Source organism: Sciurus vulgaris (assembly GCF_902686455.1).
Source record: "Sciurus vulgaris genome assembly, chromosome: 12".
Taxonomy (NCBI): Eukaryota; Metazoa; Chordata; class Mammalia; order Rodentia; family Sciuridae; genus Sciurus; species Sciurus vulgaris.
The window spans coordinates 69,761,441-69,789,155 of NC_136473.1; the positions used below are offsets into that span (position 1 = coordinate 69,761,441).

The 27,715-nt window shown below is 36.0% G+C and overlaps 1 protein-coding gene across 1 annotated transcript in view; it reads right to left on the minus strand.

Annotated features, from left to right (window-relative positions):
* KCNK2 (potassium two pore domain channel subfamily K member 2) overlaps positions 1 to 15,944 on the minus strand; it is a 189,273-nt gene extending 173,329 nt beyond the window's left edge. The window contains exon 1 of the mRNA XM_079107322.1: positions 15,594 to 15,944. Coding sequence (XP_078963448.1) covers positions 15,594 to 15,627 — 34 coding nt within the window. The 5' untranslated portion in view covers positions 15,628 to 15,944. The remainder of the gene's footprint in view (positions 1 to 15,593) is intronic.
* Positions 15,945 to 27,715: the final 11,771 nt, after the last annotated feature.

The window sequence follows — 27,715 nt, forward strand, 5'->3', positions numbered from 1 at the left end:
TTAATGAAATATCTTAGAGACCAAGTCTACACACAAAAATTATTTATTTTTCACATACAGTTTATACACATAGACTGAAGGTAACAGTATACAATATTTTTGTGTACCTGTGTTTTGACTGTGACTTATCACATGAGGTCAGGTATGCCCACTTATGGTTTCATGTTGACTCTCAAAAAATTAGGCTTTGGAGCATATTGGATTTGGGATTCTTGAATTAGAAATGTTCAACCTATGTAAGGTGTTCTGTTTATCTTCTGTGTTTCTTGACCCACACTTGGACTCATGCATTTCTCCAAGTGTCTTGACTTTTCTTAGTGGGACCATGATAAAAACCATAATTTGAGTGTTGAAGATTTTCATCGCTACAGGGTGATTCACAAATTTCCCAGAACTTTCCAGTGAACATATAAGAGAAATACATCTATCTATCTATATATATATATACATATATCTATATATATATATATCAGCATATTATATTACATATGTACTCTATTATACATATTCTCAATTGTGTATATGCAATTTATATAGTACATATGTATGTAAAATATCTCATTAATTAATGCTTGTTATTTATCATTTAAGTTATGAACTAAATAGTTTTTACCTAATGTCCATACTTCACCTGTATCTATTTTTTTAATATATATAAGAAATCCTGATTCTCAAATTCAGGGAGAATGATAAAACTAAAATATGATTGTTAATTTTTGTATCCATGGTCCCCACAGAATAGTCTTTAAAAAACATTAACATTGTCAATAATATGATTACCACGGACATTCTAAATTTTTGTTTGGCAGGTACTATCCCCAATATTCTCCCATTTTTAATAATTATACTATGTATTATATATACAGACCATATGGCCATAGCATATTCTAATCTTTTAAAATTGCAATTATAAAGATAACAATATATTTGAGGATCATCATGGGTAGTCATTAAATAAATAAATGAAATGCTTCATGTTCAGCAAGAAATGTGTAGAAGTATGAACTTAGAAATCAACCAGTTCTAGAAGGGAGCCCTGTTTCATTGATTTTAAGGGCTCACCACTGAGTCTTGACTGCTCTTGCCTGTTTAAATCTCAGCATGAGCCCCTTGTACTTCCTGCTGTTGAATTGGACATACCCCTCCCAGTTTCATCTAATGCTCTCAAATTGGCCTTCCATGCTTTTCAGTAATTACCATGAACTATTTTGAGGTTTTGCTGAATTGCAGAAACATCAGATGACTGTTCTTTCCTGCTTTTCCTCATGCAGACCTTTGGACATTTGCCCCTGAATAACCCAAATCTAACAAAGACAAATCCCATATATAAAATTATATAATTATCATGTGTGCCATAAAGGAAAATTAAAGTGCACTATGAAAGCAAGTACACATGCTTCTTTAACTTACAATAGTGTTATGTCCTGGTAGCTCCATCACAAGTGGAAAACATCCTAAGTCAAAAATGCCTCTAATACACTGCATTATCTTTCTACTACTGCAACAAATATCTGAGATAATCAATTTATAATAAAATAAAAGGTTTGTTTTGGCATTTTGGTATATAATCCATTGACCCCCATGGTTTTTTGGGTTGTGGTAAGACAGCACATCATAGCAGAAGTGTGTGGCTGAGCAAAGCTGCTTACCTCACCACCAGAAAGTGAAAGAGAGTGGAGAAGAGGCTGGGATCCACCATCCCCTTTGAAGGCACACTTCCAATGACCTATGTCCTCCCTCTTAAAGGTTCTACCAGCTCCTTATAGCACCATACTAGGGAACAAGTTTTAACTCATGAGTTTTGGGGGAACATTCCAGATCCAAACTAAACATCTAGCCCATGAACACCATACCTAGACTAGCCTGCCTTGAACATGCTATGGTTAACCTATAGTTGGCCAAATCATCTAACACAAACTGTGTTTCATACTGAAGTGTTGAATATCTGGTGTAATTTAACACATACTGCTCAGGACACTGTAGAGTATTAGCTGTTTACCCTTGTGATTGTGTGGCGAACTGAGAGCTGTAGCTCTCACTACTGCCCAGTATTGTACGAAAGGATCACATCACATGTTGCTAGCCTGGGAAAGGTCAAACTTCAAAATTCGAAGTACAGTTTTTACTAAATGTGTATCACTTATACAGCATGATAAAGTGAAAAAAAATCTTAGGTTGAATCATCATAATTTGGGGACCATCTGTATTCTCAATATTTTTCTTTTCTTACTCCTTTCCTTGTCTACAATGTTCTTCCCTCCATCCATTCAAGAGATTAGAAATTTATAACAGATAGCCAAACCCACTCTCCTTTTTCCTGGTATCCCAGGCACGTTTATTACTTGAGAAGGAGTATGGGGTATGCTTGAGTAAGCATCCAAGATCAGGGAAGGTCTACCATCCCCAGCATTTCTAAAAAGACAGTGGAAAACAAAAACTAAATTACTTTTTAAACTGTTTCATGAGTCCTAAGTGTTCAACTTACTATTTATACAGTGTTATTCCAGGACCTGGAACACCATCCCCAATGTACCCATGTCTTATCCTACTAGGAGTAAACTGATTTCTACAGCTCTCTATTGGCCAGTGCTTTATGAAACCATTTGTTTCAGAAAGTAGACTGTATTGTCTCTGTGTGTCTACATGCTCAATCCACCCATTATCCTTTCTTCTGTTATAGGAATTTAGCCTCTTCGGTTTTATGACTTCCCACCATTAACATAAAAGTTGAGCTAAATTTTCTTTCAACTAAAATGTAAACTTTCCTATCAGATGCTGCACTTGTTTCTCTCTCCCTCTCTCTCTCCCTTTTTCTCTTCCTCGGTCCCCTCTCTCTCCCTCCTCTCTGTTTAACCATAGCCGAATATTAAAATGCCAGTTCTCTTTCCATTTTTTAACCCTCCTTTTTATCCCCCCCCCCAATTTCCTTACCACCCTCATTTCTTCTCATTTTCTCAACACCCTAACCAGGCCTCTCCCACCAACACCCCAGTAAAACCATCCTCTTGCTACCAAATACGAAGGACACTTCACAGTCCTTTTTAGACCTTGTCTTTACATGGTGATGAGACTGAAAACAGTTGATCACTCTTACATATCCCTCTTTTAACTCCAAACACCATTTTCTTCTAAATTATCACCTACAAGGGGTGGTCAGCACCCCAACAGAGCAGGCTCCTGCTAAGGAGGTATGAGCCGCCTGAGAAAATAAAAGGTCTGAAATAATCAGTGAAAGATTAAAGACAAAGCCAAAAATTAGATATAAAAAACGGAGTGCCTGATGGGTCTTCCAGTTACGGTAGGAACTGGAACGGAATCACTGAAAAAGGCCCCAATTCTTTATTGAAGGTGGAGTACATCAAAGGCAGGGATAAGGTTTTGGTGGGAGTTTTGTTTGGTGGTGTTTGTTTCCCAGGGCAGGGAACTTGCAGGGGTCTTGCAGTAAACAAGTTGATTGGCGTTTGGCAAGGTACACCCATCTCAGGGAGGCTGTGCTTGGATTGGAACGGTGAGCTAAGACAGGTGTGCTCCAACCAGGGAATCGCCTGGGAGTTCCTAAGACCAGAAGTCCCTGCTTAATGGCTGGAATATCGCTCAGTTCACACACATGGTTCCTAGGTGGCTACCAGCAATCAGCTATGGCTCTGGTCATTCTTAGTTTCCTGGTTTCCGACTCTCTTTTTCCCTTCTGCCCATTACAAATTGTTGGTACTGATAAATAATTCCCCAGTCCTCTTCTCAACATGCCTCCCCACATCTATCTCAGCTACAACTACAGGTTAGCTGATAATTATGAATTTTACTTCCAACTCTAGAGTCCTATTTCCTGTGACCTAATAAACACAGATATCTTCAACCTCCCATCCACCTAACATCTGGGGTTGGGAATTAACTCTGGCGGAGGAGCACATACTTAGCATGTGCAAGGCCCTGAGTTGAGTCCTTGGCCCTGAAAAAAAGCAAAGGAAAAGAAAAACACACACACACACAAAATAAGATAACACTACCTGACACCTCTAACAATACACTCTGCTTTCTTCTTCTCAGTGTATTCATCTAATTCACTAAAAAAATAATAATAATAATTACTGTGCCTTTGGTGCATTCGGTCTTGTTAAAGTTGCACACCAAAGAGGAGTTTACATTGTGTTTTCTTCTTGGAATTCTCTAGGAACTCATACTGAGTTGCTACACAACAACTGTGCGCCACCATTTTTTTCATCAGGCCCACTTATCCATCTGCATATCTGTAGAATCAACTAGAAGTAGAATTGTTGGAGATTGTTTTCATCTGTAATATTTATTGAGGTTCAAAGGTGTTTTCCATAAAGGTGGCACCAATTTTAATTGTACGAGTAACTTAGGAGAACATCTGTTTCCCCACGCCTTTGATAATACAGGTCTCAAGATGTTTTTTCATCTGATTTCCCAAATATTTGCATAGAAATTAGCTATTGCTCTAATTAAAATTCTTTTGGAGGTACTCTGTTTCCCCCTCTGGCTGATTTTAAGCTCTTCTGTTTGTCTTTGATGTTTTATAGTTTTACTATAAAATTTGAAGGTGTGGTTCTCTTTTTATGAGCTTGCTTAATGTTTTAGGTATCTGTGGTTGCATGACATTCATTATTTCTGGAAAATTCTCAGTCACTACTTTTTTGAATAGTGTCTTTTCCTCATTCTCTCAAACTGAAACTCCAATTGAACACTTAATCTGCATTCTTTTTTATTTTTTAAATCATGCATCACTTTTCCATGGAGTATTTCACAGGTCCCCTTTTTTTCCCCCTTACTTTGTGTTGCATCTATTGGACAGTATTTATTTATTTGACAAGTAAAACATATTTATAGTGAACAATATGATGTCTTGGTGTATGAATACATTGTGAGATGGTGGAATCAAGCCAATTAACATATATATTATTCATCTACTTCTTTTTTTTTTTTTTTTGTAATGAGGACATTTAAATCTACTCTTTCAGCAATTTGTTGGCAATTATAGTCACCATGATGCACAATACATCTCTTGAACTTACTCCTCTTGAAATTTTGTGTCCTTTGGCCAGCATCTCCCCAGTCCTACAAGTCCTGAGCTCCTGGTAACTACCATTCTACTTTCTACTTTTATGAGTTTGATTTTTTTGTTGTTGTTTGTTTAGATTTCACATATAACTGAAATTATTCAGTACTTATCTTTCTGTGCCTGCCTGACTTCTTTCACTGAATGCAATGTCCTTCAGCTCTGCCCACATTATCACAAATGACAATTATCTTCTTTTTGAGACCGACTAGTATTCCATTGAAAAAATATTTATCTTTATGTTTTGTACATTTTCTTCATTTATTTGTCATTGATGAATTCTTGGGTCAATTCCATATTTTATCTATTATGAATAACGCTGAAACAAACATATGAATACAGATGTCTTCAACACACTGATTTCAAATCCTTTAGCTTTATACCAGTAGTGGCATGGCTGGATCATGTAGTAGCACAATTTTTAAATTTCTGAAGATCATTTATTTATACTATTTTCATAGTTGGTCTACTAATTTGCATTTACAACAGCAATAAGTCACAAAGTTTCCTTTTCTCCACATTATCACCAGCACTACTTATCATTTGTCCTTTTCATAATAATTCTGACAGGTATAGTGTGCAATCTCATTGTGGTTTTGATTTGCATTTCCCTAATGATTGCTGATGCTGAGCATTTTTTTATATGCCAGTTGTCCATTTGTGTGTCTTCTCTTAACAAATGTCTATTTTGGAATTTTGCATTTTTTAACTAAGTTACTAGTTTTCTTGCTTTCTAGTTGTTTTTTGGGAGGATATTAACACCTTATTGGATGAATAGTTAAATATTTTCTCACATTCCTTGCACTGTCTTTGCACTCCATTGTTTCCTTTGCTGTGTAGAAGCTGTTTGGTTTGATGCAGTTATATTATGTTTCTTTTTACTTTTGTTACCTGTACTTTTTTTTTTTTTTTTTTAATTACTTTATTGCCCAGGTCATGGTCCTGAGCTCTTTCCCTATGCTTTCTTCCAGGGGTTTTACAGTTCCAGGCCTGACCTTGAATCTTGAATGCATTTTGAATTGACTTTTATGTGGTGTGAGATGAAAATTTCATTGGATTCTTCTACATAAGGTTATACAGATTTCCCAGCCCCAATTACTGAGAGATTGGCCCCTCTGCCATTGTGACTATAAGTGGATGGATTTATTTCTGGGATCCCTACTTGGTTCCATAAATCTATCATCTGTTTTTATGCTTGTACCATACTGCTTTGATTACTACAGCTTTGAAGCACATTTGAACTCAGTCTTAGGCTCCAACTTTACTCTTTTGCTTAAGATTGCTTAGGTGTTCTTCTTGTGTGCTTTGCAATCTTGTATTTTTCATCTCTTCAATTCCCTAAGCTCCATGTTCTGAATAATTTCTTCAGACTTACTTTCAATTCATTCATCTTTTCTTCAACTTGATCCTGTTAACTGAGTTTTATGCTTCTATGATTATATTTTTTATTGCTACATGTCCAATTCATTATTGTGTCTATTGACTCTCAGTTATGTGACTTGTTTCCTTGAGTATTTAGTAAATTTTGGTTGGATACTCATATTTAGTCTCACTTGATCCTGGAAGCTAAACTGAGATTGCTTTCATCCAGAAAGATGCTCAGGAATTACTGATCTGAAACCATTTATTTCCAAGGCTTCCATCAATGAGGAAGTTTCCAATGAGATGAAAACAAACAAAGTACAGATATTCACCTTGGTCCTGATAGTCTTTCCAAGGCAATCCTCACTTTTACGCTTATTCAAGATTCTGTTTACAGCTCATAGTTATTTTTCACTGCTTTTATTTTATTCCTTCTTGAACCTCATCTAGTTTCTACTAATTCATAAATACATCAAAAAGTTACCTTGTGGTAACTTTTCAGGTCCCACCCAACAAAGACAAACCTCCAAGGATTGTCAATTGAGAAAGAATCAATGGTGATTAAAAAGAATTGAAGCTCCTTGGGTGAAATGGTGGAGGCAGCACAACTCTCTGCCCCTGGCATTTTTAACAAAGAAGAGAAATTTTCCACCTGATAACTATGGGCTCATCCAGAAATGAATTATCCATCCCAGTCATGAATAGATGTAGAATTACCTGCCAAGGATTCCAGAGCATGTATAGTTTATGTGTACATTTTGTGTGACTCAGAAACCCTCAGCTGAAAAACTCATGTGCAAGATGATTTAGAACTACTGATTTCCATAGCATATGAACTGAGGGCACCAGATACCATTCCACAGAGAGTAAATCACAATTAATGCATGCAGAGGACCATAGCAGGAAATTATTCTTGGCAAAGAATAATTTGAGGACAGAACATGAGAGAATCAAATATAGAACAGATATTTCAGAGACTCAGATTCACCCCCAAAAGGTATTTCATGCCTGAGACACTAGAAATAAGAGTGAAATTGGAAAGGAACTTTAAACTCATTGTTTTTAAATTGTCCAAAGAGAAGTTTCATGAGTTCTCTAAGGTCATCCAGCTTACTAGCTCAAACCAAGCAATCCCACTGGGGAGTTTACTTTCATAACCACTAGAGAATGCCATCCTGACTTCCCACATTGTGCCTGAGTGAAGGGGGTTAAAATCTGCCCTAGCCTGTCTTGCTCTGATTTCACACTTTAAAGGTGTCTTTCCTTAGTTGGGGCTCTTCGGAATCATAATACTATCAAAGCAGCTAGCATCTGCATCATCAACAGGATAGAGAGATGAATATGAGTTCCTACCAGCCATGGAAAATCCATCTCTTTGAAACTTACCTATTACATTGAGGATGACTGTGGAAACATCAAATAAACACACCCTTATCAATTTATGGAAAATTTTGTATAAACAAAACTTCATGACAGGAGGTGAGAATAAGCAGTATTCCAAGCTGGCTGTGATTTCCTAACTCACATCCTATTTGCATTAACATGCTAACATGATGCATTTTTGAGACGAGTTCATTGAATTTTGTTGGTTATGTGTTCCACTTACTTTAATTTATGATACATTTTCTAGATTACTACCCTCTAGATGGAAGGTATTTTTCCAGAGCTGATGACTAATTTATCTATATTCCTTTAAATATGACATGTGATTACCATTAATGCGGTATAAGAGTTTTGAAAATATTTTTTGAGGCCAACATTATTCTGACACCAAGCAATAGAAAAGTGGTACAAAAAAAGAAAACCATAGACCAATACCTCTCATGTATGTATGTATGTATATATATGCTCAACAAAATATTAGTAAATTTAATCCAACAGTATACAAAAAAGAAAAATGTCTTGCAAGTAAGTGCAGTTGATTCTGGAAATATAAGGCTGGTTCGACATTTCAAATTTGATCAATATAATTTACTCTATAAACAACCTGCAGGAGAAAAACCACATGATTTTATCAATAGGTGCAGAAAAGCTTTTGAAAAAATTGACATCTACTGACAATAAAACTCTCAGCAAACTAGAATTATAAAGGAATCATTTCCTTAACCTGATAAAGAATATCTAAAAAAAAAATAAAACTACCCTATGACTAGCATCACATTAATGAGGAAGAGTAGAGATATTTTCCCACTAAGATCAAGAATAAGGCAAAGGTGATTGTTCTCAACACTCCTATTCAACATAGGAGGGAAAGCCTTTGCTAGCACGCCAAGGCAAGTAAAAAAAAAAAGCCACACATTGGAAAAAAATAAATAAAATTGCCTCTATTCGTAGGTGAATTGTTTTATATTTAAAAACTAAATAATTTCCCAAAAGAAACTTCTAGAATGAAGCACATTTATATAGCACATGCCAATGTACAAAAACCAATTCAATACATATTAGTACGCTGGTAATAAATATCAGAAACAAACAAATATTCAAAGTACCATTTATAACAGCTCCCAGGTATAAGCCTAACTAAACATATGCAGAATCTATAAGGTGAAAACCACCAAACACTGATGAAAGAACTCAAAGAAGAGCTTACTAAACAAATTTAAATGTCAGTTCTCCCCAACTTGATCTATAGATTTAATACTTATCCCAATCAATATTCCAACAAATTTTTGTAAATACAATCAAGCTGATTCTAAAATGTATGTGGGAAGGCAAATAACCTAAAAAAAATTTTTAAAAGAATAGTCTAGAGACCCAATATCCTACTTCATGACTTATACTAAAGCTATTTTAATCAAAACTATATGTATCAGTAAAATTATAGACACACAAATTAATAGGACAAGATAGAGTCCAGAAATAGACCTACAAAAATATTGTAAATTAATTTTTAATGTTAATGCAAGGAAAATTCTATGTATAAATTATGATCTTTGCAACAAAAGATGTTGAAGCAATTTGACATTCATATGAAAAACACATATGTACCTTCACTCTTACCTAATCTTATACAAAAATGAACCTGAAGTGGTTTGTGAACCTAAATCTGAAATGTAAAATTACAAATATTCTAAAAAGAAAAAGAAACAGAAGAAAATGCTCATGACCTTGGATTATGCAAACAATTTAGCAAAATGGTCCATAAGAGAAAAAGACTGCTTGTACTTCAAAAAAAAAAAAAAAAAAAAAAAAAAAAAAAAAATTTAAGAAATGAAAAGGAAATCTATACAAAATATCTGCAAGTTACAAATCCTATATCTTTAGTTTAAACAGAACTCTCAAAACTAACAATATTAAAACAAATAATCAGTAAAAAATGGACAAAAGATCTGAACAGATATTTCATAAAAGAAGATATTCAAATTTCAACTAAACATAAAAAAAGATGCTCAACATCTGAAAACCATACTGGGGTACAATTATTTGCTTATTGAAGTGACTAAGAAATAAAAATAAAGCAAAATAACAAACAAAACCCATAAGAATAACAAGGGTTGACCGGGATATAAATAACTAGAGCCCTCAGACATTTGTGAAATAGTAAAGCCACTCTAGAAAACCATTCAGCAGTCTCTTATAACACTAAATGTATATTTACCATTTGATCTGTAATTGCACTCCCAGGTACTTATTAACCCTAGAAAAATAAAATCTTACATTCACACAAAAACCTGTGCTTAGAGCAAGCACATCATATTTAGAACAGCATTGTTCATAGTCAACAAAAATTGGAAACAGCCTGAATGTTTTTCATTGGCGACCAAATTGACAAATTTCAGTTCAATAAGATACTCCTGGGTGATAAAAAGTATTGATACACACAGCACATTGAATCACAAATGCATTCTGTCAAGTGAAAGAAACCAGATTCAAAAATTTACAAACCATATGATTTCACTTATATGACATTCCCAAAAATTCAAAACTGGAAAGACAGAAAACAGATAAGGGGTCCTAGGGGTTATGACTGGGGGAGGTTATGACCAAAGAGGCATCACAAGGGAATATTTTGGGGGTGAAAAATCTGTTCTATGTCTTGATCATGGTTCCAAGGTCCTACATACCAAAACTCACAGAACCATACACACAAAGGTTAGTGAATTTTACTTGATATACATTTTAAATACACACAAAATAAATAAATAAATAAAAGTCTTTTTCTAACCCTGAAGGAGTGAGAACCTGTAACTTTCTCAAAAATAAAATGAATCTTAAATACATGAAGGGAAAGAAGGGAGAATGCTCAGGCTTGCACTACTCAGAATTCTAAAATGTCCAGGTGTGAAGAGTCACTGGGCTGTTTGTACACATTACTGTTCAGTTCCCCTTGACCTCCTAACTAGAGTTTCAAAGGAGCAAAAAGACATAATGAAAACAAAAGTGGATGATGACATATAATGGCGGTGAGGGGTGGGGGTGAGAGAAGAATGGAAGAACTTTAGATTGTATAGAGGAAATGAGAGGGAGCGGGGGTATGAAAGATGGTGGAATGAGACAGACATCATCACCCTATGCACATGTATGATTACACAACTGGTATGAATCTACACCGTGTACAACCATAGAAACGGAAATATGTACCCCACTTGAGTACAATGAATCAAAATGCAGTCTGTAAAAATTAAAAAATAATTAAGAATAAATAAATAAATAAATAAATATCTTAAAAACAAAACAACAACAACAACAACAACAAAATTCTTTGGCATCTTGCTATTTAGTGACCAGCAATCACACCTCTATTAGCTCTCTGCACTTAGTCTATCTAACCTTAGAGTCTGTCTCTCACAACAGGAAGACATAACAAGGACAATACAATCTGGGGGTGGTACATGCAGAGCCAGGACCTCTCTTACTCATCCCAGGAAATTTAAAAGGCACCTAAGCCCTCTCTTCCATGGTTTCCTCCTGAAGCCTACATTTTCCCGAAATGCCACCAACCAAAAGCACGTGATGCAGGACGTTTGATGTTAAGCTTTTAAATGGAAAGAAAATTAGGATTATGACCTGAGCTAAAATAATCTTGCATATACAAAACAACTGATAGGAAAACATCCAACATATTAAATATGTTGATATTTAATTACTAAATCACCTAGTGGTTAACTTACATGAGATATTTAGCCTCCGCTTTGTAGTTTTGTAGTTTTCTGTTTTTCTCTAGCACCTATAAACTATAGTCCCTGCAGGTTAAAACTTTCAGTCATATCAAGGAAGACAACTGACTACTAGACTGAAATCATCAGATATAATTATTGCCACAAGTCTGGAAACCCATGCCCATAAGAGGTAGTCTATCAGTCTTTGAGCCAATGCCGTCAATGTTGATTTAAAACACACGCACGCACACACACACACTCCAGTTATCCAAATCCATGTCATGTCAGCAGCCAGGGAAGATAGCCAAAAGCACGTGTGGTTTTGAATACATTGCAAAAAAACCCAACAACTAAATAAATACATATGAACACCTTCACACTCTTGAAGTGTCTGGGATATGATAGAAGAGAAGACCTAAAGAATTCTAGGCACTCAGTTTTCTGCACAACTGACTGAGGCAGAAAACAGTTAAACTATATCTTCTTTATGCCTAATTGGTTGGGCCTCTGTGAATGGCACAATACAAAATAAGTGTTAATTAATGCTTAAGTTTAAGACACCTATTAACACGTGAAAGAAACAGATGAATCATATGTTCCTGAAAAAATCAAGGATGATCATAAAAAGCATTAAACAAATTATATAGTACAAGCCAAATTTCATTTCTTCTTATACAATCTTTTCATTAGACAATTCTGCTTAATTTCTGAGCTTAGTCCTCAGATCATGCTGCAAATGGAGTTAATATAACAATCCTTTCCACTTCAAGGGTGAGAACAAATGAAATAATATTTGTGGAAATGTTTTGAAAAGAAAATGGCACTATGCAGATGCAAGATAATATTTTAATAGCCACTGCTGACATGTTCTCAAAACCAATGATGTATTTCAGATAGGAAATATTACAACTAGATTATTTCATATCTGTGATGTGTAAACACTGCTTAAGCCAGATTGAGCTGTGGCATAAGAATGGCGATTCTTCCCAAGTGTTTTGCATGTGTGCTTGGAACAAATGGACACAATAAATTAAATCATCAAAATATACTATTCACATAAAATTTTGACTTTGGAGGCACCATAGAAAGATGTCATAGGAAACATTTTGAAGATGAACATTTTCAGTCCTTAACTTTTTTTAAAATCACTTCTGCTGAGAATGACTTTGCCAGTTATGGTGGGTATCCTAAGATGATTAGACAAAAGTCATATACAAATGATAAAAGGGGAAATTCATTAGCAAAGGCCAATCCAGCGTTTCTACTATCTTAATCATCACCAAGTTTAGAATGGTCAATAAAATGGATATTGACCATCTATGACACCTGAACCATTTAAAACAAATGAAATCCTCTGGATTACTTTCAGATCATGCATTCTGGTTAACTTACTCATTCTTTTACTGAACTTGGCTTAGGAATCCAATGAATAGACAATAGATATTTCTATCAAGTTACATCTTTGGATAGCATTTAATGCAATTGAGGAATTAAAAAATAGCTACATTTATTAGAACCTCAGAGTTAGAAAGTTTTCTTAAATAGCTACAATTATTAGAACCTCAAAGTTAGAAAGGTTTCTAAAACCCAAGTAGTTTAACCACCTTATCATATACTTACTATATCCCAGGCAGTTGGCATAAATAAGTTCGTTTAATCTTTATAACAATTCCAAGAAGGAAAACAGTTATATATGGGAATCCAGAGGCTTAGCATTTAGGTAATTGGCAAAGGTCACACAGTCTGAGTGACAGATCTGAAATTTCAATACACGTGTGTCTGACTCAAAATACTCGCTTTTTTCTTTGCTGAAACTTCTCATCTACAATCTACCACCAGCAGTAGAGAGCACATTCCTCTAGGTACAACAAATCTTTGAAGAGCTCAAGCTATGGATCTCTCTATATTAAATAACTAACTAGAAAAATTATAGCATGCCATAAAAATTCAAGGTATCATTTGTTAACAATAATTACATTCTGCTCTTTTCTTGCTGGGGGTGGGGGTTTGTCTAAACCTACATTTTCTTTTTGAAGATAATTCTCAAAATTATAATCGTTCTACCACACATTATTTACTTGACTTTCATTGAGCATATAGTAACCAAATGCCTTCCCTTTCCTTAAGAAAAAAAAATAATAATAATCTTAAGACATCTCAAATGTTGCATTATTTCTTGATTGAGATCCCAGAATTCTGCATAATAAATCCAGATGATTTTAGCCTGAAAAAGTATTCATGCAGATATATCAACCGATCTCCTAAGTGTTAAAAGAACTTTTAGGCAATTTCCTACAAACTATCTTCTTCTAAGTAGAATTATATTCTGATAGATCTACCTAGAGAAATTACGTGTAAGATATGCCTCTAAGTAGAAGACAAAATTAGACTATTAAAGGGATAATTTAAGCATATCCATGTTTATATATGATGTTACATGTGATATAATTTAAACTTGTCCAAAAGTTACACATAATTATCCAAAAGCATATTATATTAATGATAACTGTTGCTCAGCTACAGCTTCCATGGGTTCCTACCCAAAGGATCCCACTATCATTTCTAACCAGGGGCGAAACAATCACACGTACAGCAATCTTATATCCTACTTGTGGAGGTAGAGAGAAATAAATTCCTTTGAAGCCATGTCTATACCAAGCCATCAGAATACTAACTAGAACAGTGTTATCTGGTCTCATAAAGATGGAGATAGCATAACTGATAAGTTTCCCTAATCTCTCCAATCTCTTCCACTAGATTCCCTTCCTTTGTCACTCTGGAAACATTTGATTGGACTCCAAGAGTCTTTTCCTCCCCTCAGTTTGCTGTCATGCCCCTTACAAGTGAAAGATGATCTCCCTATGGAGGACTTGACCAGTGTCATGACCTACCAACCAACCCTCAGCAAAGGGGGCTCCTGAAGTGTTCATTTTAAGCTCCAGTGCCACAAACTAGCATTACCAAGACCTTGTGTACTAATTGGTGACAAGTTGATACCTAATTGCTTTATGTACCAAGTTGCTCCAAAACTTTACAACACTTTTTCAAATAAACAGTAAGTGGAGCAAACTCCTTTGCATCTCAAAAGAAAAATAATCGAGAATAGCAATTACTAGGAAATTTAATTTTTAAAGAAATTCCTTATAGAAGAAAGCAATACAAGTAACCCCTTTATGACATAATTCTTTTTTACACACAATTCAATCACACCTGTGGATAAGTTTAAAAAGTAAAATCCTGATATAAAATGATGACTGTATAATCCTGATTTTTTCTATTACCCAACACCAGAATTTATGCAACATTCAAAAAATATCTACTAAGTATGTAATATATGCCAAATACTAAAAGTGGGCTTTGCTATATTTTATATTTACATAGGCATTTACATAGGCTATTGTTTTGATTAACTTGATTCACATGTCTAAAACCACACAATATTCCTACAAGGTGAAAAGTCTTATTTACATAGAGATAGTTAAATAATTTTCAAATAAGACTACTTATCAAATAAACTATGAAGACATAAAAAGAAAAAATAAAAACAGGGATTTAGTCTGAGCTATCATATCTTCACATCCCCCATTGCCAATCTCTTCCCTACCATGCAAATAAGGTTCACTCAGGAAATAGCTAATATTCTCTCCAAATTACAAATAATATGTGTGAGCCTATACATGAACATCTTGATTACAGGATTAACCACTACATGAATAATTGTCATTTAAATTACCAGAATCCGAATGCAATGGAATTTACAGATACATATGTTGATCAATTTTGCATTGCCAGAAGTAATACATCCCACAATAAAAGCCTGATATAACATGCCTCTCATATAAAACATTCCCAAATTAACGTGCAATTTATTTCAGTGTTGCAAGGTCATGGAAAAAATTCCAGTAACTAACCCTCTGTTGGAACCACCCAATGAGTTTAATTATAGACTTGTCTATAATGAAGACTCTACATCAAATTCTTGCTTGGAAATCTACCCAGCATACTCTAGAAAATTTGAAAACAAATAAGATATTTGTTATTGCAAAGAGACTTACAGTAGAAGCTCCTTTTTGTTCGTGGGTTCATCATTTGGTGCTGTTTTCATCAGGAGTCATCATGCTTTTGATCTTTAATGCTGTTCTTCCTCCAAGGTTTCTTGTCCGTAATTTCCAAAACAGAGTCACTTGTACTAACAAGCCATCGTCCCATACTGTTTCCTTTTTTGTGTGAATGTTACCCTGTAGATCGATTTCCTGTCCAAAAACACTCAAAATGAACAAGCGCTGCTGTATGCAAGTGAAATGTGCTACTCAAATACTCTGTTTTTGCAGTTTAGTTCAGGAGGAAATTCCCTGATTAAAATGTGGAATCATGTCCCAGTTGTAACAGAGAGCTTAAAAGACAGAAGTTTCTTCTTTATGAATGAACATATCAAAGTTGCCAGCTCATTTATTCTTACTAGTTTGTGGCTCAAGTACTATTTACACACACCATCCATGTGCTGTGTGCAGTCTGAAGAGCCTACCAATTGCCACAGTAACAAAATCCCAACTATATTTTCAAATCAGGCTTAGTGTACTTTGAAGTACATAATGCTTTCCATTCCTGAAAGGACAAAGAGATCTACATTGTCAAAGTTTATTTTTAAGCTCATGTGCTTGCTAAGTGCAGTGGCAAACAGACTTTCTGTGCCTGTAGTACCATTGCTGGAACCTATTAATGCAAACAGATGAATCATTGGCTACATTCCACATAGGCTTTTATTTCTTTTTTTTTTTTTCCACTTTATCTAAATTGCATTGGTTACAATTTTTAAAATCAGAAATGTTATCAACTTTCTAAACTTGCTTGTTTTAATTTTATTCATACAGAAGCAATGTGAGAAAGGCAAATAAGAAGAAGGTTTCAAGGAGCTGAGATTTTATAAATGGTAATTAAAGGTAGATTTTCCTTCTGGAGGAAGGTTAAGGGACATTTGGGTACAGTAAAAATAGCAACAAACAAATGAAGAATTGAAAGATAAAGAATGAAAGGGAAAAAGCAGAGGAGAAAAGGCAAGAGAGAGCAAAAGTCAGCGAAGGAGAGAGAGAGAGAGAGAAAGAGAGAGATTCTGACTATTAGCAATAGTTCTTAACATATTTTCTTATTGTTGGGAAAGCAAATTGCTCTGGTTTGTATAACCCCCTACCAGTCTGCTCAACTCACCAAAATTAGCCCACATGTCATCTAATACCAGACTAAGACTTGTGGAAACACATTATTGCCCTATTAAAGCCCTAACAAAATGCAGCTGAGCAGTGAGCTTTAGGCAGTAGGGTGACCCTGAGGTAATACAATCTGCATTATGGAATTTCTACCCCAAATTTTAGACATCTGGTTTTGATATGGTAATAAATGTGATAATATACATTAAATACGAGTGTTCAAGAAACATAATCCTTCCATCTGACTGAAACAATGAATGCTTTTCAAATTGTACAAGAGATAGTTAGATAGGTAGACAGGCACTTGGTTTTATGTACATACAAAAAATGACCTTTCTATGTAATGTTGTGCGCACACACACACACACACACACACACACACACAGAGCAACAGTACATAAACTGTCAGCTGGATTTTGCAGAAATAAGAGGGAATTTTCACAAAGACCTTCTTGCATTCTCTTTTCTGCACACCCCTTTTGCTCAAGTGCAGTAATTTGTAGGAGACTTGGCTAGGATTGAAGGGAATGAGAAGGGAATGTGAAAAACGGTCATGTTAATTGGACCAGACATAGATGTGAACCCTGGACCTTTGCTTCATTAGTACCATCTCCTGCTGTAATCTGATAAAGTACCCAGCCACTGGCAACTTGAAAAAATAAACAAAATCAGATTATCCTTATCTTGTTAAAACTTCATGGGAAAGGGTTTCTGTACTTCGATTTCAAATATTACCATAATACTAGCCATTAAGTAATTGACTGCTGTAAATGATGCTAGAGTATAGGAGTTAAGCTCCCTTTAAATTAGCACCTTAGAATCACACCAGTTGGTGGAAAAGTACTAAGCCAGTAGCATTTGTTGACCTTTTACATTTGCACAGGAGAAGGCTGACAGGGTGACCTGGAGGACAGAGAAAGTGCATGGAAGCTGCTGGGACAATAATCGCTTTGGGTATGACAAATGTTTGATCACTATGAGGTTGAGAGATAATGTTGATTGAGGGCTCAGGTTTACAGAAAGGAAAAAGTTTTTAGAGTGGTGTATTGTGCAATCCATTTCCAGTTAGCAAGCATCTACAATGCCCTAGGCACTGTGCTGGGAACACAATTTTGTATGTTACTTATAATAATACAAATATGTACAAAGAGGAGAGGTAGCTAAGATGAGGGAGTAATTAATTACGTTTGGCAAGATTAAGGTGGATGTCTAAGCTGGGTTTGGGGTAGAAATTGGAATTTGCCAAACAGACAACAGGTGGTAGGACATTCCAGGCAATAGAATCAGCATATACAACAATAAGATGAGTGAAATGGTCAGGTTATTCTGAAAAGGACAGACACACATGCATTCACTAGATTCTAGAATTCCAGCAGAATTTTGGAAAGAACAAGAAAATCTGATACTTTCTACTAGGTTGTGTGGGCTATCTAAGGAGTAAAACTTTGTCTTTTACATCTTGATATCACCTGCAATAGTACATCCTGAATGGATGACAAACACATTACATTGCCCCTCTGACTCCCAGCAAGGGGTGTATGAGTACATCTTGCCCTAGTAGTATCATGTTCTTTCTCCCAGCAAGGAGTCTCGTTCAAAGTATGTTTGAACATCAAGAATATTCAAAATTTACTCCCTCCCTTGTTTCCTCCTGATGTTCAAAGCTCCATGAGTCAGGTGAATGGTATTTGAAAAAGCTGGCACAAAATAAAAACCCCAAGTGCTCTTTCCTGGTTTGAGCCAAACCCCAACCTTTTCAAAGGCGTGAAAACATGCAGCCACATTGGTTTGGTTTTCCTTTCCTGGGCTGCTCTCCTTCCTGGTGCTGGCCAGCACCACACAGAAGTCTTGCGACATGAGCCATTTCCACGGAATTTTAAGTTCTGCCAAAAACAAGAGGGGTTGGAAATTTCGTGAGAATGGTTATTCTTAGGAGATTTCCATCCCAGATTCCTAACTCGTGTGGCTCAGATAAGCATCTAAAATGCACTGCCAAACCTTCTGAGGTCCCCTAATGCACTTATTTCCACTCACATTTCTGCATAGAGACCTCAAAGTAACAGTAAATGCAATGGTTTGTCGGAAATATTTTCTGCATGCCAGCCCAAGATCCTCTTACCTATGTGGAAATGGGTTTGGAACGCCACTTATAACACAAACATTGGGTTTGAATGTCCCCAGAACACGTTCAATTTTTAGACGAGACATATTTATATTCTCCCAAATCAAAACAACCTATCCCAAAGCAACCCTTCAATTATTTTCTGGTTTTTTTGCTTCTGGTCAACTTCAAAATATAATAAGAATATTTTCTTGGCATATTGTTAAGTGTGTAAACTACTTGAGCTCTTTCTATAGGCTCATTTCTCATGAGAAAAATATATCATAAATAGAATTAAAATCTCATTAATCGGGAAACTAGCAATTAGCCATTGCTCTGTAACATTACCTACTCTCAAACTCAGGGGCCTAAAATAATAGGAATTTATTACTGTTCACTATTTGATGGGTCAGCATGATAATTCTAGTCTCATCTGGGCTCATTCAAGCAGTAAATTCCATGCTGGGTGGGTGACTGGTAATCTTGGCTGGATTTCTTTAATATGGGATGAATGATTGCAGGCTGGACAGCATAGCCTCAGTTGGGCCAGTTAAGTTCTTCTCTGTGACTCTCACTTGCACATGTCTTTGAAAACCCTTTATCAAACATGTCCTTAGCCTTCCTTGAGGATGATTTCAAGGCAATCAGAGGCAATAGGGAAGTGAAAATGTACAAGCATATTTTAAATCCTCTGAGTAGATTTGTAAAAGTCACATTAGCCCAAGTTAAATATAAGGTCAAGCTCAGAGTCAATGTAGGAAGGTACTCATGTTCTACATTGGCATGGAAAATTGGAGCCATTCATGCAATCAGTCAGAGGCACATTAAAAGTAAGAAGCTTGTCATATTCAATTACTTAGATGGGCCTCAGACATTATCAGATCTCTTGAACTATGAGATTAGAGTTAGCTTTCAGTAACCAGAATGCAAATGGAAGCCAAATCCCAAATTGGAGTGGGTAGGAAATGTCCCAAGAAAGCAAAGGCAAAACACCATAAAATGGTGCTTATGTCAGAGTCTGACTTGGAGACATGGCCAGAAATAAGAAACACATAATGGTAGCCAAATAAAACCACCAAGTATGATGGAACCAAGGCTAACAAAGGTTAACAGGATGTTAAAAGAGGAAAGGTTGGGTGACAACTTTCTGGAGTAATTTTAGTGAGGATGGTTGTTTGGGTAGAAGAGCAGTCACAAAAGTTATTGCTGCAAAAGATGAGTGATTGAAATGATTTAATTTGATATAAAAGAGTGGTGAAAATAAGGTAATTAGAAAGTAATATATTGAGGGGGGTACTGGTCACTCACCTCCAGCCAATGGTTTCCTTGAAGGACTGGATGGACTGAGTGGATCTGTCCTAGTATGGACAGACCTCAAATTTTTAAAAAAAGAAGACTGAAATTTTGTTCAGTAGTTCCTGATTTTTGTTCCTTTTTTCTTTTTGATACTAGAGATTGAACTGAAAACTGCTCCACCCCTGAGCTACATGACCTGCCCTTTTTAAATTTGATTTTGAGACAAGGTCTAGCTAAGTTGCCCAGATTGACCTTGAAGATGGGATCCTCCTTCCTCAGCCTTCAGAGTAGCTGCAATTATAGGCAAGTATCACCAGTCCCAGATTATTTCCTGATTTTGAAAAACAGCTGCAGGTATGATTTACCCCAAAAGTCACCCATCTGTTACTACAGGTGTAGAGGTTTATTTCCATGGGACAACCTCTGTCTGTATGAAACAGATGCTTTACACTTATTTATTCTAGACCTATGTCAACAAATTAAAACATATGATCTGCAAATAGAACATAAATAATTAGTACAGAAATCATTGGTTCATTCCCAAGTTGCCAAACACACAACTGAAGGATTGTTATCTGTTGAAGAGTTTCATCTCTCTCCCAAAATATTCTTCCACTCTCCATTTGGAACTCTTGTAGACACTTACAAACTCCATCTCAAAGTCAATTGCTCCTTATTCTTGAAATCAGAGTACTTTTAACATTTTGCAGGTATAATTTTCTGTTTATAAGTAAATTGGCCTAATAATTTTATTGTGAACCCTTAAATTATTGATTTCTAGCATACAAGCATTTTGCTATATAGATATCTTCCTATAGTATCTAGGAAAAGTAAGATTATAAGAAAATCATAAGATTGAGCACTTGCAATTCTTAGGCTTGTTTATCCAAAAGACTATCCACACTGTGGTTTTCTGAATTTCAAGTTTATTGATTCAGTTTCTCCACTTGCATTATTATCTCCTTGGTGCTTTTGTTTACTCTTTAGGCAACCTGGAGGGAAGTTCTTTGAAATCCAGAGATCTATTTTTTCTCCTCTGGGAAGGTATATCTTCACAAGCATCTTATCATCCTGTCAATTTCCAGAAAAGCTTGATTTTACTGCCAGTGATTAATCCAAGGGCATAAAAAAGGATGTAAATAGCTTTCTTTAGTGATCTAAGTTAGGTCTTCTAAATACATCTTTATTGCTCTGTTTTAAGACTTTAAATTGGTTCTCAGCAAATATTTTCATGGCAAAGCTCAGCATAATGTAAATCCTATCCCATATGGGCTTATGCATATCTCTTTTCCTCTAATTCACAGATTTGAGGATGTCTTGTATATTGTGATGATGCCTGAATTTATTGCTCTGTCTGGACATATTTGTGTTGCATCAGACACATCTTTAGTCTTGTCTATATTCTCTTAGTCCCACCTATTTCCAGATCCTCACCAATTTCCTCCATCTCTGCCATTGGACCCAAGACCTAGCTGTGGGTCTGCTGCACGATTTGATAGTAGAGGTCAACATTTCTGGAATCACTAATTTCTCACACTACTTCCAAATGTAGATTCTAGGAGCAAACTTTGGCCTGTAGGCAGCAGAAGATGAAGGAGAACAGGTAAATAAGAGTTACCTCACTTCTTCACCCAGATGGGCTGTTTGGGAACCGAAATTTGCAACACTATCCAAACAGTGCCACATGGGCAAAGTGGAGGCACGGCTGATGAAATGGCCATAGGTAATACAATGTCTTGTATTTGCTTCCCTCTTTTCTGTACTTTGTTTCCTTGTTCCAGTCACCTTGATATTCTCCTCTACTAGAGCATCACCTTGTCCCCATCTCAATTTTCAAGGGAACTCAGGTTAAGACATTTGAGTACATGAAATGTGTGTATATTTCTGTATATGTGGCTACACATATAGTTTTATAGATATATAAATATAGTTGTATATAATTATGTATAGTTATACAGTTGGAGTTATATAGAGATGTATATTGCATCCTTTTTTGTGTGATCATTTATTTTCCTTTATTTTTTATATAAAATTCCATACTATGGTGATATTGTAAAACAACATATAAACATAAAGAATTATGAACTACAGAAATTCTAGAGCTTTTATCTTCTTTTTAGCATTTTGCTTTAGTTTTTGCTAGCGAAAGAAAAAAATTATGCAAAGTTATAAATATGAACTTGGTAAAATAAATATCAACTTTAAAATTTGGGAAGTTATCAGCAAGAACACTGATCCATTGGGAAGGTAGGATTTCAGAGTCTCAAAATTATGTAAAAATGAAATGAATACTTCAAAGACATAACTTGTAGCTTAAAATATTTTACTCTTAAAGCTTGTGGGGGCCTGAAAACAAAGTTCTGTTTTGGTTGCAGAAGTAGCAGAGGCCTATTTTTAAGTAAATTTAAAAAATACATGTCCACTGACAGTTTTTTATGTTGGTGCTATATTATATAATATTGGGTAGATCATCAAATAAGCTCCTGAAGCATTTGTCCTATATCTTCTTATTTAGCAAAATAATATGGATTGTTTTATTGACTTGATTTTCATCTTTCTTCTTTCTCAATTCTTAAAAAGGGTATGAATATTAATTTGTGGGCTGGTAATTCAGTATTTTTTCACCTAAATCAACATCATTTATTTATTTAAGTTTTATGATGTTTATGGATCATCTGCAGAAATCAAACCATTTGTACTTGCTCATTCTCTACATGTGAGTGAAGAATAATTTAATATCCACTTGCAGCCTATATAAGAGTCAATATGCTCCAAAACACTGAAGAGCAGTACAAAACCTACTCACCCTGAGATAATCCTGTATGTAATCTAATTTCCATCACATCCCTGTTTCGAGGGAATAAAAGCCACCAAGACAATCTTTTGATGAGGTATCTTTTTAGAATTTTTGGCCCTTGGATCTTCAGCTGTCAGGGCCTGAGAAGTAAAGTGTGAATTAAAGACTGAGATGATGTCACCCATGAGGTGCAGGATGAAGGGACTGGGTCTCTGGCCCTCTGGACCAATAAAGGAAGCATAGTTTCCTAGCAGCCAGTCCTCTCAGGGTGAGGCCACTGGAGCCTAGCATGCTACTTCTTAGGATCAGACTAGAGGAGACCAAAGGGAGAAGTGATCCTATAACAAGGAGAGAGTGCCCAGGGCTAAAGGAACAATGTGTTCCTGTGGTGAGCCAGGGTTGGCAGGCAACAGGCATTCCATGAAGGTTGTGTTGAATGGAACAACTAATTTTAGCCCCATGTGGCAACTTGAATGTGACATTGCACAAGTCCCTTGTCACTTCCCCACCTTGAGCCTTAATTTCTCCATCTGCACAGTGGGGCTAACAATTCTTATTCTCACAATAATTTTTAAGGATACATACAATAATAACATGACTATATGAATTCCCCAAAGTACTGAACAAATTCTGGGATGAAAAGATAGAAAGCTGTATCCATACTGCTTCTTTTCAAATAAGCACATTTTCTTACAATTTGTCATCCTTTGACTCCCCCTGCCACCCCCATCCAAAAGCACATTCTGAGATGAGAACTTGCCTATAAGTACTTAATTTGAGTAGTCATTTCAAGGGGCAGGAGAGAGAGAATGAAAAGAATCAAGGAAGAGGGAAAAGCTAATTTTCAAAGGCACTGCTGTGGGCAACTGGGATTTGGTCTTGCTGGGGGCTCTATGAAAGGTATATTCATGCCTCTTGGAAGTGTCTACCTGAGGATCACCTGGGAATGTATTTATCCATCTATTCCCATAGTGGCTGGGGAAAGAAGTGTGCACATAACAGAAGATACTATTGTTGTAGGTGGCACTGAAGGCCACATCAAGATGAGAATAAGAGCATTTGAATAGTCATCTGAGACACTGGATACCATTTTCTTTGCTCAAAATACAAGACCAATTTTCTCCTCAGTGGTCTTCTACTTAATGTAGCATATAATTTATAGTATAACCCAGATATTTGATGGACCCACTTGCCCCACAGAAATCTTATTGAACTTAACCTTAAATCCAATATCATATTGTAATAATTCATAGGAACTCCCAGCCCCTGACTTTTAAGCCTTGATTTGTGAGAGTTTCCCAGGTTTAGATTCTAGGAATCTTAATGGGACACATGTGGCACTGTCTCTCCATCTGCCATTTTGCCCATTCCCCAGCACACTGTCCTCCAAATCCAAACCCTTCCATGCAGAAATGCCATTTTCTCTTTCACAAGAAGAGTTCCACCCATACTCAGGCCTTTAAAGCTTAATTTTTCCTAACAGAACTGTGTTTCTACCCACAAGAAGTTCTAATATAAGCTCATACAAAAATCTTTTCTCCCTATCATGAAATAAGAACATAACATTTTCCCCATGTGACTCAATAAAACAACTTTTGAGTGGAAAAATAATGTGGTCATAAACATTTTATTTTTCTAAATTATCCCTTACATAAAATACAATACCCCTGGTAAACTAGTTCAATTCCCCTTTTTAAATACTTACATAGCTCAAAGCAGTTCTCCCCTTTGAAGTTATTATATTTGTAATTTTTCTTTTGTTTTCACAGCTTTCGATTAACATATCTCTTTTCTCACCAGACTTTAAACTCCAAGGCCAGTCTGGTCTTGTTTGACACTGAATTATTGGCATCTAATCCATAACCTAGCACAAAACTAGATTATCAATACACATTTATTTGTTCCGTGAATAAGTGAATGAAATCATATCTACAAGCTAATTAATTTTGTCTTATATATAAGGAAGAAAAGAATTACAGAGGAAAAAAAAAAAAAAAAAGACCAAACACCAAGCCAAGGAAAATGACATGTCCTGGCCAAGGTCATATGGATAATTTATAGCAGAGTGACTTTAGCAAATTTGCCATGCACATGTCTTCAGACTTCTTTAAGACTAACTTTAGACTATAATTCATGGGATGTTGCCTAACAGAATCATTCACACTAATGATACCACCGTTTGCCGGTGACGAGTTCTGCTCCCTCTAATGTTGAAGTTTGAACACTAGAGAAGCAAACCAAGGCAAGCATATGAAGCAGGTTTTATTTAAATGTAATAGTACAGACTTCTCCCGGGAGGGAGAAGGGGGTCATGGATGACATTCTTAAGTCCCAAGAAGTGAGCACATCCTACATCTTTTATAGGTTAAGGTTTCTTTTGTTCTCCGGTTCTCTACCCCCTTATCTCTCCTTCCTGCCTAGTGACTAGGCCTGGTTTTGCAGGTGAGATGTAAAATGTGAGAAGGGATGGGGCAGGGGGAGGGCCAAAGTGATTCAGCCAGGCAAGGGCCCAGGGGGCATTAATTAGCAGCTCTTTGCTAGCATCCTTGACAAGGGCAAGTAAATTTGGTAATCAATGAGCTCCAGATATCCTTAACATTCCATTCTCCCAGGGGCAGTCTCCAACTTCCAGAGGCAGATGGCTTTCATGGCCTTTATTTCCTCGATTTGACCAGATCCCCTATTTCTACACTACCTGCCTGTCCCCAATTCTGGCTTCACTAATCCAGTGCTTTCTCTCAGAACCGTATTCTTAATTGGAGAAGTATTGTCCCAGCATTCCCTGGCTCCTATCTTTCTGTAGAGCGATATCAAATTCTTTAACACCTTGCATTGAAAAATGGCACTTTGGATCTATTCTCTTTTAAAATCACTGCCTTAAAATGTCTCCTTTATTTCCACTGGAACGTTTAGTGACTTAAGACAGGGATCATTCCAAGCATACAACAAGAGTCAACAAGAGCTGAGATTCCACTTCTCAAGAACACATGGAACAGTTGTTGTGGACAAGCACTCACAAGGTCCTGTAAAAAAGGGAGTGTCAGTCTCCTCTGGTACTTCATGGGTCCCAAAAATTCATGAACTAGTTAAAAGGGAAGTCAATAAAATCTGACTTCTTCAACATATCTTCAAAGAGGTCATGTTAGAATATAAACTTTCGTTTGGAGATAAGGATGTATTCTTATTTATTTTTACTTTCCTTATTGTTCTCTCTCGCTCTCTCTCGCTCTCTCTCCCTCTATCTCTCAATCTCTCTCTCTTTCAGCAGTATAGACCTACTGCTCCAGGGTTCATATTGAAAATTCTTCTGGAAAATTTTGGGGATGGGAGAAGGATTTTTTTCCTTTTTTTTGCCTGAGGATCTGCAATTCAAACCTTACTCCTCAAATGGTTTACAATTTGCTTTAAAATATAGACTTCAAATAGGAAAGCCTCTCTCATTTGCTAACCTTTAATATGCTTTCAAAAGACATTTACAGATGTTATCACCAGCATTCATGAAATACAATAAAATTTCACTGTTCCACACAAAGCAAGGAAACACCATGCTCCTAGAAAGCGTGTAGAGATAATATTTGATTAAACAAGTTAATGTTATTCCCTGAAAAGTTGCTTACGCACTTTGAGTGGTAAGTCTTCCAGTGAATAATAAACCTCAATGGAGTCTCTGTAGCATAAATTCCAAATTAGTCAATGGCATTTGCTATGAATAGACTTGCAAATAATCTCCAGCAAGTGATCTCCACCTGTGGTCTTAGCAAGTGAATCCAACATTTACATGTAAAGCTATCTGGTGTATCCTCAGTCACTGGCATGAATAAATTCTCCTTGGAAAAGGTGGTCTAAGGTTTATAATAATAATAAAAAAAAAAAAAGCTATCAGAGCAACCTCTGTCTACTACTACAAAGCACAGGATAATTTCTTTCCTTCATTTTCCTTTCTCCTATACTACACCCTGATTCTTGAAGCCAATGATAAAAAAAAAAAAAAAAAAAAAAAAGAACTATAATAACCCAGCTTTGTAACTTGTTCCATATGTTTAACATGCTTCATAAAATAATTCCACATTAGTTTCTCCAGCCTAGTGTTTGGATGGTAACATCTGTTTTCTCCTATGTTTTCATGATTTATTTTGATGTCCATGTGAACTTGCTCTGTAATAGTAAAAGGAATTCACTCCAATTCCCTTTTTCTGGAATGTCTCCTGGTGCCTTGCAGATCCATCAGACTTCCTTCCTATCCACACAAGATCAGACAAAACCACTGTCAAGCCCAGCTCTGATACCTACTAGCAAAAATATACATGAGAGTTATTTATCCTCTGGACCTCAATCTCTACATCTGTAAAATGGAGATGCTAATAACTGTTGATAGAATTTTCAGAAGGCTTAAACAGATGATTATGTGTATAAAGCACTTTGATCAGTGACTGACACATAGGAAGTATTGGTTGCTCTAGTCCTTCAAAAAGCAGCAAAACAAAGAAGGTCCCCTTACCCCACCACACGTTTGCCACCCTTCCTCCCTTCATTCATGCAATAAATGTTTCCCAGGTGCCCAGAGATACAATGAGCACCAAATAGAACCATATTAGAAACTGAGATGAAATGAAATTGGTAATACTACATCTTTATTTAAAATTTTGATATGTGGTTCATCCAGATTTTTGCGTTAATTTTGATTTTTTAGAGGTACTTCATTAAAAGACTTTATTTATATTGTCCTTTGGGTTTCTGTATCCCCACCCCCACCACTCACCCCAATTAAATTTCATGTCC